The 14,234-nt window shown below is 39.1% G+C and overlaps 1 protein-coding gene across 1 annotated transcript in view; it reads left to right on the top strand.

Annotated features, from left to right (window-relative positions):
* SYNJ1 (synaptojanin 1) overlaps positions 1-14,234 on the top strand; it is a 364,762-nt gene that overhangs the window by 311,046 nt on the left and 39,482 nt on the right. Inside the window, exons 22-23 of the mRNA XM_053705173.1 lie at positions 9,149-9,364; positions 10,457-10,597. Coding sequence (XP_053561148.1) covers positions 9,149-9,364; positions 10,457-10,597 — 357 coding nt within the window. The remainder of the gene's footprint in view (positions 1-9,148; positions 9,365-10,456; positions 10,598-14,234) is intronic.

The following is a 14,234-nucleotide window of genomic DNA, read 5'->3' on the forward strand; positions in this document are numbered from 1 at the left end:
AGCCCGTTACAAGAGCCAGCGCGACCTTACGAGATCCCGGCATCGCAACCTGTCAGCGCACGCCGCTCGAGTGTACCTGAGAGCCCACGCTCCTGATTAGATCGGATAATCCTCCTCGGGCGCATCACATCCCCCAACTACTCTGCAACCCCTCAGGTCAGTAAAGGCGCTCTCTGATCCTCATCAGCTACATCTGCCTAACGAGCGCAACGCTCATATATGTGGGTCACACATACACGCAATGCCGGGCAGCGTGTAGTGGAGCACTGAAACCTGCCTTAATACTCCCAATGCACGCCCCATTTAACACAAGTGCCACTGCTTCCTAGGTTCTGCCAAACTAGCAGAGTATAATCGAGGTGAAACATTACTTTGAACACCTCTGACTCCCTGGATCGCCACACATACTCCACAGATAAGGGCCTTAGGCCTCTCAGAATTTTCCTAGGGCCTATGGGAAACTAGGCTCCTGTTCACCTAAACTTTTAAATGCTTGCACCTGGGACACATAACCAAGCTATACCAAATGATAAAAAAGAGAGATTAAAATCGAATTAAAACAACCCTGAAACAACTGAAGGCCCACATTTCAGCAGACTCAGGTTTAAGCTTGGGAACCCAGCACTTATCAGCAAGGAGTTACATTGGGCAATATGACATCTAAAAGAAATCAGAAGCCAGACAAACCAACTAAAGCACACAGCACCCAACAGGCCTCTGTCAGTAGTTTTTTCCTCGCTGCAAGCACTGATTCTCAAGATGCAGATGAAATCAGCTCCCCAGACCATAACTCGCAAACTTCCGTGGCTGCTCCCCTGACTATTACCTCGGACTATGCCTGTCAACTAAAGTCAGATATTGCTAACTTACCCACCAAGGCGGATTTTGAAGCCTTGAAATCCATAATCACGACAGAAATTGCCGGCATGAAAAAAGATATAAATGAAATAGGGAGCAGGCTGGAATATGTAGAGGAGGAACAGGAGTCCCTGAATACTTTATTTGATGGCGTTACCACACAAACCAACATTCACAACTCTCAAATAGTCAGTCTCCAAGATAAAGTCGAAGACCTCGACAACAGAGGTCGTCGGAATAATCTACGGATCAGGGGCATCCCAGAGACAGTTTCAGTGGCAAATCTACACAGCTACATACAAGATCTATTCAGATTTCTATTAAAAGATCCACAGGCTATGGAGCTTGACAGAGCCCACAGGGCATTGCGCCCTCCACCAGCTCAAAATGCTCCACCCAGAGATGTGATTTTAAGATTTCTCAGATATACAGAAAAAGAAAAAATCTGGACAGCTGCAAGATCCTCCCATACCATCCGCTTCATGGACTCTGACATTCAAATCTATCTTGACCTGAGCCCGACAACAATTCAAAAAAGAAGACATCCGATTCATCACAAAAACCCTACAAGAAAAGAATATAAGATATAGGTGGGGATTCCCATTTTGTTTACAAGTTGTACATGAAGGCCGCACCTTTACTTACAGGTCTGAACAGGACCTCAAGCCACTTTCAGAAGCCTTGCAAGTGTCCTTTCAACATCCGCACCCCTCAGATGTACCACTCAGCAATGACCTTCCTCCATCACAAGGCCTCCCTCAGAGAGACTCTCGTTCTAAATGGATGAGGGTTGCCCCCAAAAAGAAAAGAAACAAGTCATCCGCCTTAGATGCAGGAGGAAGTACAACATGCGACACATGATCCGCTCTTTCTGAATTTCATCTTGGACTTTTTCAATGCTCTGGGACTCTCACAGGTTCTATAATTGGACACTGTGCTCAGAAATGTTTCTCTTTTATGTAAGGAGGTTTTTCTGCATTCTGGAGTGTGGACATTCCGAGACCAGATGAATCCAGGTTCAGTATGTTTTGAAAAGTTATCTGTTAAAATTTCCTTTTTTCTTTTTAGTTCCTAAGAATTCTAAAGATGGTGTCAGCGCTCTCTGCGCAATCTCCTTCGTGTTAGTATCTCACCCCGGCACTATTTTCTCTTGGTAAATGTTCAAATCTTTTGTTATGTATTTATGGCTTTTCTTAATGGTTGTATTGACAAACTGTGCATACTCTCTTAAAGCTTATACAAATGTTTATGATTATTCTCCATACCGCTCAACAGGTAGATGTATTCCTATTATATTCCCTGCTCACTCCAGACTGGTCCCTAACTGTAATCTCAGACGCTCGATCGCTCTTAGGAGCGCACTCCATATCTGATGGCTCCACATACTAAACACTTGACCTTCCTATCAGTTAACTCTCAGGGCCTTAAAGGGATAGTCAAGTCAAAAATAAACTTTCATGATTCAGGTAGGGCATGCTATTTTAAACAACTTTCCAATTGACTTTTATCATTAAATTTGTTTTGTTCCCTTAGTGCTATTTTTGAAAAGCTAAACCTAGGTAGGCTCAAACTGATTTCTAAACTATTGAAAACCGCCTCTTAGCTCAGAGCATTTTGAAAGTTTTTCACAGTTAGACAGTACTAGTTCATGTGTGTCATATAGATAACATTGTGCTCACTCCTGTGAAGTTATTTAGGAGTCTTCACTGATTGGCTAAACTGCATGTCCGTCAAAGCACTAAGATAAGAGGGCAGTCTACAGAGGCTCAGATACAAGGTAATCACAGAGGTAAAATATATATTAATATAACTGTGTTGGTTATGCAAAACTGGGGAATGGGTAATAAAGGGATTATCTATCTTTTTAAACAATACAAATTCTGGTGTAGACTGACCCTTTAATAACCCTCATAAGAGATCTATAGCCCTACGAGATTTTAGAAGAAAAGGAGCTGACATAGTGTTCACCCAGGAGACCCACTTCTTAAAAGGGCGAGAACCTAAGACTTTTGAATATAAATTTGGCCACTCCTTTTACGCCTCTAACTCTCAAAAAACTAATGGGGTGGGAATACTTTTTAAAAATAACATTCCATTCCAACTAATCACAAAGGTAACAGACCGAGGGGGGAGGTATATCATCCTAGTCGGGAAACTATATAACTCAATGGTAACACTGGTGAATGTGTACGCCCCTAATTCAAAGGCAAGACTCCTTTTTCAAATCTCTAACCAATACATTGTTGGTTAACACTAAGGGATCTTTAATAATGGGCGGAGACTTTAACCTTACCCTCAACCCTACCCTAGACAACTCAAACAAATTATCATCCACCCCCCACAGAATAATTTCCACTGTTAAGAACTGCTTCAGGGAATTAACTGTACATGACATATGGAGAGTACACAACCCAGAGAGCCTAGAGTATACATTTTATTCTAACCCTCACCATAAATTTTCCCGATTAGACTATTTTATGACGGACGTTAATAGCCTGGCAAGGGTTGACAGCATAGCTATTGTCCCTAATTCTTGGTTAGACCACTCCATGTTGTGCTGCTTCTTTAAGTGGCCAGACAGACCCTCCTCATGCTATGTGTGGAGACTAGACGACTCCTTACTTACAGACCCCCTGATTTGCCAACGGTTAGAGAAGACTCTGGACGAATACTTTTCTATCAATGAAACCTCAGTGAACGATCCCAAAATTCTATGGGAAGCCCACAAATCAGTTATCAGGGGGGCCCTAATTAGCATTAAAGCTCACCAAACTAAACAGACCAATAGTTTCCTCAATGACCTCCTTAGTAATCTCCCTAAACTAGAAGACCTACTTAAGAAGCAACCAGATAGTATTCCCATAGCACAACAACTTTCGGAATGTAAGGCGCAAATCAATCACTTATTAGGAAAGGAATGTAAAAAGAACGCCCTCAAATTGAGACAAAGGCACTATGAAGGTTGCAACAAAAGTGGCCCCCTCTTAGCCAGAAAATTAAAGAGAAGGTTACATAAGGGATACATACTAACTTTGAAAAACAGCCACGGCAAGGAACTTTTTACCTCAGAACAAATAGCTGAAGAGTTTAGGGCTTACTACTCTGTTATACAACCTCCCAGACGCACAACATGATAGCACAACACAGCCATCTGACCCCAAACCTTCACGAATTAAAAAATACCTGTCCAACTTAGCCCTCCCATCTATCTCCTCGGACCAACAAAAGACCCTAAACAGCCCGATATCTCAAGAGGAGCTCCTAGATGTCATAAAAAAACCTCCCTAGTAACAAGGCCCCAGGCCCAGATGGCTTTTCGGACCAATATTACAAAATATTCAGGAGCAAACTCTCCTCATACATGCTCACCATGTTTAACTCGGTAGATGAAAAAAACCCATTTCCAAGGTCCTCCCTAGAAGCCCATATAGTAGTTCTCCCGAAACCGGGTAAACCCCCAGACAGAGCCTCGAACTTCAGACCTATCTCTCTACTTAACGTAGACCTAAAAATTTACGCCAAGATATTAGCTAACAGACTCAATAAGCTTCTCCCGAATATCATAGACAGCGACCAAGTGGGGTTTGTCCCGTCTAGGGAAGCCAAAGACAACACCGTTAGGACAATTCAATTAATCCACTACGCCCATTCCACGCATACTCCCCTCGCGGTGGTGTCGGCGGACGCGGAAAAAGCTTTCGACCGCGTCTGCTGGCACTTCCTCCGGGAGATTCTACATAAATATAACCTAGGGGATCCTTTCATCTCCAAAATAATGGCCCTTTACTCTTCCCCCACCGCCAAAGTGAGAGTCAACGGATTAATTTCAAAATCTTTCCCAATAAAAAACGGCACCCGTCAGGGGTGCCCGCTATCACCCCTCCTGTTTGTGTGTGTAGTTGAGGCATTTGCCTCCGCTGTGCGCGCCAACGCTAACATACAAGGACTAACAATACAAGAAACCAATCACAAAATCTTATTATACGCGGATGACATTCTTTTTACGCTAACAGACCCAGTTAACTCTATTCCCCCCTTAATGGACGAGCTAGACGCATTCCAAAAAGTCTCCAACTATTTGATAAATACGTCCAAATCAGAACTCATCCTAGTACATTGCACAGATCAGGTCTCCTCTCAGATCACTGGAATTTGCCCTTTGCGCATTCAACCAGTGTCCCTAAAATATTTGGGAATACATCTAACCCCAAACATTCTAAATTTGTTTCAGGCCAACTACTTACCCCTCCAAAACACGTTGGTAGCTGACATGTCATCGTGGAGATCCAAACATATATCTTGGCTTGGCAGAATTAACTCTGTCAAGATGAACGTTCTCCCTAGGATCCTGTATCTTCTACAAACACTACCAATCCCCCTCCCCCCTAGATTCCTACCAAGCTTACAGAATAAGATTTTGGACTTTATCTGGGACAAACGCAAAGCACGCATTAATAAACATCTTATGTACCTGTCTATAAAAAATGGGGGGTTAGGGGTCCCAAATTTATTAAACTACAGAAAGGCCATCTTCCTCCAACGCATAATCGATTGGTTCACAAATTACGACCACAAAAAGTGGGTAAAATTAGAGCACGATATCACACACTCCCAACATTTGGGGTCCCTCTGCTGGCAGAATAGTTCAGGGCTGATGCAGATATCCAACAATAATTTCATAATCCACGAGACCTTTAATACATGGGACCTCATATTATCGAAGCACCCACTGCTCTCATCTAGGTCCTCCCCCCTCACACCCCTCACAAACAATGTTGATTTTCCCCCGGGACAAAATTGGGGAGCAACGAAATTTAGCTCACATACTAGGGCGATTATGATGTATCAAATAAGCAATGAGCAAGCTTTTATATCTTCAGATAGTCTATTAGACAGCGGCCTTCATATGTTCTCAAATTGTTTTTTCTTATATCAGTGTCGCTCTTTCATCCTCAAACACCCAGACAGGAGAAATATCACCCGCACATTGACCCCATTCGAATCTTTATGTAAATCTGCAGACCCAATGAAACACACCCTCTCCTTAACTTACTCCTTGCTACAAGCTCCCGCACCGGGCTATGTTCCAGCTTACATTGATAGATGGGCAGACGAGCTGAACGCTGAAATCTCGCAGACTGACATGTCACACATGTTTAACAATATCACTAAAGTTTCTTCCTCCTGCTCCCTTATGGAGACTAACCTTAAAATCATTCAGCGATGGTATTTAACTCCCCACAGAATAAACAAACTTTTTACATCAGCCAGCAGCCTCTGCTGGAGGTGCGAAAACTCCCTGGGTACAATGGGACACATATGGTGGACATGCCCTCTTATTCAACCGAGTTGGGATAATGTGATAAAAGTCACTTCCAGGATGATAAAAATAGATATCCCACCAGATCCCATGGTATGGTTACTTAATAATATCCCACGAAAACTACCAACCCCCCAGAAAAAAATAGTATTCATAGCTAGCAATTGTATGAAGACCCTTATAGCCAGAAACTGGAAACGCACGGAGGTACCAAGCCTTCCCCAATGGTATGATAGATTCCACGAGTTATTAGAGTTAGAGGAATATTCATATGTGTTACGTAAACAAGAGCCCCTTTACGCACAGCTAAAGATGATCTGGGAGTCATTCATTTATGAAGAATTTCAAAATACATCTACCTGAACTCTGTATTTATTCTGATGTGTTATTGGAGATAGTTTACGTTTGTCAATTTTTTCTTAGAGAATTAAGTAACATGCCATTTTAGCATTACTGTGAAAAACCCATGCTTTTATCCCTTTGTATTATGTGAGTTAAACATATACTGTGTATGGGCTTTTTCTCTTATTGTTTTTCTTTTTCTGTGTTTTCTCATTCTTTCATCTTTATTTTTTTTATTCTTTTCTTTCTTTTCTTCCCTCGACTTTGTTTTCAAAATTGATTTAGATCGGCTTTAACCGATAAGTACAGATTATTCTTTGTTATGTATTCCTTCAATGTACCGGAAATATGCTGTATTGTATCTCGAAAAAAAAAAAAAAAACCTTAGAAAAATTAGTCTTGAGATATTTCTTGGCCCAGTCTTTAAGTTTCAGCTTGTGTGTCTTGTTCAGTGGTGGTCGTCTTTCAGCCTTTCTTACCTTGGCCATGTCTCTGAGTATTGCACACCTTGTGCTTTTGGGCACTCCAGTGATGTTGCAGCTCTGAAATATGGCCAAACTGGTGGCAAGTGGCATCTTGGCAGCTGCACGCTTGACTTTTCTCAGTTCATGGGCAGTTATTTTGCGCCTTGGTTTTTCCACACGCTTCTTGCGACCCTGTTGACTATTTTGAATCGAACGCTTGATTGTTCGATGATCACGCTTCAGAAGCTTTGCAATTTTAAGAGTGCTGCATCCCTCTGCAAGATATCTCACTATTTTTTACTTTTCTGAGCCTGTCAAGTCCTTCTTTTGACCCATTTTGCCAAAGGAAAGGAAGTTGCCTAATAATTATGCACACCTGATATAGGGTGTTGATGTCATTAGACCACACCCCTTCTCATTACAGAGATGCACATCACCTAATATGCTTAATTGGTAGTAGGCTTTCGAGCCTATACAGCTTGGAGTAAGACAACATGCATAAAGAGGATGATGTGGTCAAAATACTCATTTGCATAACAATTCTGCACTCCCTGTGTGTATATATATATGTGTGTGTGTATGAAAGTGTGTATGTATATGTGTGTGTGTGTGTATATATATATATATATATATATATATATATATATATATATATATATATATATATAAAAGAAGGGAAAAGGGTAAAGGGAATATTCAAAAGGCAGCACTGCTAACAAGTGGAATAGCACATAATGCTGAATGTAATAAAAATGATATTAATAATAATAATAATCATACTCCAACAATTATATGTAAATGTATAAATTTCACACTGTTATGCTTCTGTTGTAAAAATAACAAGTGATGTATTAGATCAATGTAACCAATATACTTATGTTGGTGTTAATAATAATGTAGTTGTAACCGCATAACTACTGTAATACCTAGTAGATACAATAAAACAAAAACTGAAAACATAAAACAAATATAGCAGAAATGGTTAAAGTATTAACATTAAACACTCTACCATACACCAAAAATATATTTGTAACCAGGATATGGCTAAAATATTCGCTGTAATAATAAGATGGGTCGCTAAATAAAATATGAAATGCAATAAAATATCGTTGCAAATGTAACACTAAAATGCAATAAAATATCGTAGCAAATATAACAATTGGTAAATGTCCAATATCATCCAATATCGGATGAAAACTTTGATGGCTGTATATAGATGAATATAATGTAAATCTGATAGGCAGGTAAAAAGGTATGTGTATGTATGTATGTATGTATGTATATTCCCTTTACCCTTTTCCCTTCTTCTATTAAATTTTATATCTATCAGGTTAATTGTTATTGGGGGCACAGTTCTCACTGGATAGGCATTCATAGGCAGCAAGTTCTATACTCCTTTTTTTTAGATATATTTTTAGGGTGTCCATTCAGCGCCTTACCTACACACATCTTTTTGCACATATATATATATATATGTGTGTGTGTGTGTGTGTATGTATATATATATATATATATATATATATATATATATATATGTGTGTGTGTGTATGAATGTGTGTGTATGTGTGTGTGTGTGTGTGTATATATATATATATGTGTGTGTGTGTGTGTATATATATATATATATATATATATATACATATATACATACACATATGTTAGATTTAAAATATGTTTATTTCTAAAAAGTGTTTTAAAGAGATATGGCTCACATAGGTATATACTCACATAAACACACACCTTTGAGCACCTTGTCATATGCTATATCTCTTTTTAAAACACTTTTTAGAAATTAACTTATATTTTAAATCTAACATGTATGTATGTATAAATAAATATATATATATACGCACACACGAGGCAAAAAACCATGCTTGATGCAGGCACCCTTACATGTCCTGGGACTAGCATACTGATTGGTTGCCTAAACGCCCTTTACAATGGGATGTGGCGATTTTTTGAGATAAAATATATATTTTTTTAACATATGTTCAGGTGGTATTTTCTAGTCTGCTTTTTACAACTACACTGCAACACTGTCAGGTGTTTAATTTTCAAGACCATTTTATAGACTATGCACTTCTGCTTGTGGATACAAAAATCTCAGTTTTACGTTGCTGAACGGTTTGTTTATATATTGTTTAATGTGATGTTTTAACTTCAGGTGATATTGATGATTATAGTGCTGAAGTAGAGGAAATTCTTCCCCAGCATCTACAGCCGTCTACCTGCTCCACTTTGGGTTCATCACCCAGCTCTTCTCCTCGCTCAAGCCCTTGTCCGTCACCTACAATGCCAGAAGGACCCCCTCCTTCTCTTCCTGTACGACCAAGTCGGGCACCATCCAAAAATCCAGGACCCCCTGTGTCCTCATATCAAGGTAAAAGCACTGTGGTTACAACTCCTTAAATTGCTTTCTAACATAGCTTCTTTAGGTTTAGTCTTACAGAGATAATAAAAACATGCATTTTCCTGAGCCTACCTCAGTATGCACTAATGAAATAGCGGTAAGTTTCAACAATGGGTACCAAGGGAAAGCATTTTTACTTACATTTTAAAGTTGTGTGTTTTTTAATTGCACAGTCTGTTTGAAGATCAAACTTTTGACTTTTTTCCCCCTCTTAATGAGCTTGACTGTGTTTACAGAATGCATACGATCTACAACTCAATCAAAAGTCACTTGCCAATGAAAACTTATTTCATTTGTGTCCCTATTGGTAGAGAGTTATTTATGCCTATAAAGTTCTACATAAAAAGTAACCGCTAATTAATATATGTTGGTTCTTCAAATTATATTTTGTACAATTAATGGCTGCTCTAATTGATTTAAAGGTACAGTAAAGTTAAACTCTTTGTGAATCAGATAGAGCATCTGATTTTAAACAACCTTCCAGTCTACTTCTATTATCAAATTTGATTTGTTCTCTTGGTATCCTTTGTAAAAGAGTAGGTTTGGGAGCAGCAATGCACTACTAGGAGCTAGCTGAACACACCTGGTGAGCCTATGACAAGAGGCATATATGTGCACACCAGTCACCAGCTAGCTGCTAGAATCGCATTTCTGCTCATGAGCCTACCTAGGTATGCTTATCTACAGAGTATATCAAAAGAATGAAGCAAATTTGATTATAGAAGTAAATTAGAAAGCTGTTTAAAATGACATGCTCTATCTTCTTTATTTTTTCAATTTAAAGTCCGCTTTACAGAACATTAGTGAAATTTGTATTGGTTTCTTGGGTAATAAACTGTGTCCTAGTGCAATCACAGATGGTTTATTCGTTTTTTATTAAAATGTATTTTCTGGTCCCTGGAAAACATGACAAAAAACGCAATTTAAATTGTTAGGTGTTAATTGTTCTATTTCCTATTCTAAATGTTTTTTTGTAATGCTTTTTATACATTTTTAACACGTAAACTGTTAGTATAGTGAAATGTTCTACTGTAGTTTATGAAATGTGATTTAATTTGTTAGGCGGCTCTTGTGACTTTCAACCAATAGTACAGCAGAAAGAGTCTGTTTCTTCGGGCCTAGAACCTAAACGCCCCCCACCTCCTCGACCTGGTGTGGCCCCTGCACGTCCGGCTCCTCCTCAGCGCCCACCTCCACCATCAGGTAACACAGAAAACATCAGAATTGTAGGCATGGCTATGTAATAATACTGCCCTTAACAATCACCTTGTGTGGTGTCATCCTTTGGGCTCTAGTTTTGATCAGAGGAAATATTTGGTTACTTTAAAGGGACATTAAAGACTTTGCAATAGTAATATAAAATGATCATGGATATAAAAAAAAGTCTGCAATATACTTCCATTATTTATTTTGTCCCTTTGTCCTGTAATTCCATTCTGAAATTGTGAGCTTTTCCGTTCCTGTTAGAAATGGAAGTGCAGAACACAGTTATATTACACACAGCCATTGGCTGCACACTCTAGTGACTTATTAATAACTGTCTCTAATTGGCCACAGCAGAGAAAGTAACCTAAGTTACAACATGGCAGCTCCCATTGTTATATATATACTAAAACGTTATACTTATTTTGTCACTATTTAAACAGCTAAAAATACATGTTATTCTTTGACTGATCTTTTCTTTGAATGCATAATTTTAACTAGCATGTATTTACTGTTTAATGTACCGTTAAGATCCGTTGATAGTTTTGCATTGTAATTGAAAAATTAAACTACAATGTATTGATTTTATATGATGATGCATTATCGCTTTTGTTCTTGTTATTAGAGTGCAGGGTAAAATGTAATTTGATTATGACCTGGGTAAAGTTTTATAAGAAAAAAAAAAAATTACAAAAATAACGAACGGGTAGATGGCAATTTTATTGCATTTTTTTTCTTCTTTTTTTTACTAACGCAAACATTTTGTTAGGATTAAAAAAAAAAAAGCATTTAACATAGATATTATATTTTTACGTTGCTATGACAACTTCCTGTGGTATTTGAGAAACTAGCTTAAAGGGGTATTGTACTCAGAATTGTTTAATTCATATGAAAGAGCCGTGTTTAAATATAACATTTTATTTTTTTTCTGCCGAAAAGTTTTATTTTAAACTAATACAGCAGTATCAGTTGTGCATTTCCTTTTAATGATTTTTGGCTGATAGGTACTTCCTGCGGTTTTCCATTGCTGCTTTTTCATATTACCAATCTGTGTACCGTGTCCCTTTTTAATTTGGATAATCTTAAAGGGACATTAAACACTAAATAAATGTTAGATAGAATTATGCATTCATAGAACAGATTAGTCTGAGAATATCATGTAGATATATTTTTAAGCTGTTATTAGCTGTTTAAATAGTGATAAAATAAGTGTAAAATTTTAGTGCCTATAAAAAATTGGGAGCTGCCATGTTGTAACTTAGGTTACCTTCTCTGCTGTGGCCAATTAGGGACAGTTATAAATAGGTCACTAGAGTGTGCAGCGGATTATAACATTGTTCTGCACTTCCATTTCTAACAGGAACTAAAAAGCTCACAGTTTCAGAATGGAATTAAAGGGAAAGGGGACAAAATAAATAAGGAAAGTATATTGCAGGGGTGTTTTTATATATATATATATACAGTTTATCATTTTATATTACCATCTCAAAGTGTTTAATGTCCCTTTAAATACTTCTAAGTAGGTGTATTATTTAATTTAAACATCTCTTTAAAATAACATTTTACTTTGTCAGATGCGTGTTAGAAAAAAACAAAACGAGAAAACATGCACAATTCTTTAAATAAAATAAATTTAGTACGAGTTTAGTAAAGGGGCATTGCAGTCATACGTTTTTAGTTTAATCATCATTTTAATTATAAAAAAAAAAACACAATAAGAGCGCCACCTATTGGTATAAATCTGAACCAGAAACAGAAAATAGCTGCTGTATTACTGGAAAAAGAAACAATTTCAGCAATAAACGAAAGGAAATAGCCCTTATTCTCTCTATACTTAAAATGGGATATCTGCTCCAATAGAGAAAACATAAGAATAAGATATAAAACTAGAACTCAACACGTGTGGATATAGCTTTATATATTAAATAAAAGAAATGTAATTAAATACAATACAGGATTAGTTGATGCAATTAATCAGAATTTTTAAAATTTTAATACACTTTGCTTGTACAGATAATAATTTTCACCACAATATAAGGGGGGGGGGGGGACTGTAGCTGTACTAATGTGCTACTTAGGGGGAGACTGTAGCTGTACTAATGTGCTACTGAGGGGGAGATTGTAGCTGTACTAATGTGTTACTGAGGGGGAGACTGTAGCTGTACTAATGTGCTACTGAGGGGGAGACTGTAGCTGTACTAATGTGTTACTGAGGGGGAGATTGTAGCTGTACTAATGTGTTACTGAGGGGGGAGACTGTAGCTGTACTCATGTGTTACTGAGGGGGGAGACTGTAGCTGTACTAATGTGCTACTGAGGGGGAGACTGTAGCTGTACTAATGTGCTACTGAGGGGGAGACTGTAGCTGTACTAATGTGTTACTGAGGGGGAGACTGTAGCTGTACTAATGTGCTACTGAGGGGGAGACTGTAGCTGTACTAATGTGTTACTGAGGGGGAGACTGTAGCTGTACTAATGTGCTACTGAGGGGGAGATTGTAGCTGTACTAATGTGTTACTGAGGGGGAGACTGTAGCTGTACTAATGTGTTACTTAGGGGGGAGACTGTAGATGTACTCGTGTTACTGAGGGGGGAGACTGTAGCTGTAATAATGTGCTACTGAGGGGGGAGACTGTAGCTGTACTCATGTGTTACTGAGGGGGGAGACTAGCTGTACTAATGTGTTACTGAGGGGGGAGACTGTAGCTGTAATAATGTGCTACTGAGGGGGGAGACTGTAGCTCTACTCATGTGTTACTGAGGGGGGAGACTGTAGCTGTAATAATGTGCTACTGAGGGGGGAGACTGTAGCTGTACTCATGTGTTACTGAGGGGGGAGACTGTAGCTGTACTCATGTGTTACTGAGGGGGGAGACTGTAGCTGTACTAATGTGCTACTGAGGGGGAGACTGTAGCTGTACTAATGTGCTACTGAGGAGGAGACTGTAGCTGTACTAATGTGTTACTGAGGGGGAGACTGTAGCTGTACTAATGTGCTACTGAGGGGGAGACTGTAGCTGTACTAATGTGCTACTGAGGGGGAGACTGTAGCTTTACTAATGTGCTACTGAGGAGGAGACTGTAGCTGTACTAATGTGTTACTGAGGGGGGAGACTGTAGCTGTACTAATGTGCTACTGAGGGGGAGACTGTAGCTGTACTAATGTGTTACTGAGGGGGAGACTGTAGCTGTACTAATGTGCTACTGAGGGGGAGACTGTAGCTGTACTAATGTGTTACTGAGGGGGAGACTGTAGCTGTACTAATGTGCTACTGAGGGGGAGACTGTAGCTGTACTAATGTGCTACTGAGGGGGAGACTGTAGCTTTACTAATGTGCTACTGAGGGGGGAGACTGTAGCTGTACTCATGTGTTACTGAGGGGGGAGACTGTAGCTGTAATAATGTGTTACTGAGGAGGGAGACTGTAGCTGTAATAATGTGCTACTGAGGGGGGAGACTGTAGCTCTACTCATGTGTTACTGAGGGGGGAGACTGTAGCTGTAATAATGTGTTACTGAGGGGGTGACTGTAGCTGTAATAATGTGCTACTGAGGGGGGAGACTGTAGCTCTACTCATGTGTTACTGAGGGGGGAGACTGTAGCTGTAATAATGTGCTACTGAGGGGGGAGACTGTA

The sequence above is a fragment of the Bombina bombina genome, chromosome 3, assembly GCF_027579735.1.
Source record: "Bombina bombina isolate aBomBom1 chromosome 3, aBomBom1.pri, whole genome shotgun sequence".
Taxonomy (NCBI): Eukaryota; Metazoa; Chordata; class Amphibia; order Anura; family Bombinatoridae; genus Bombina; species Bombina bombina.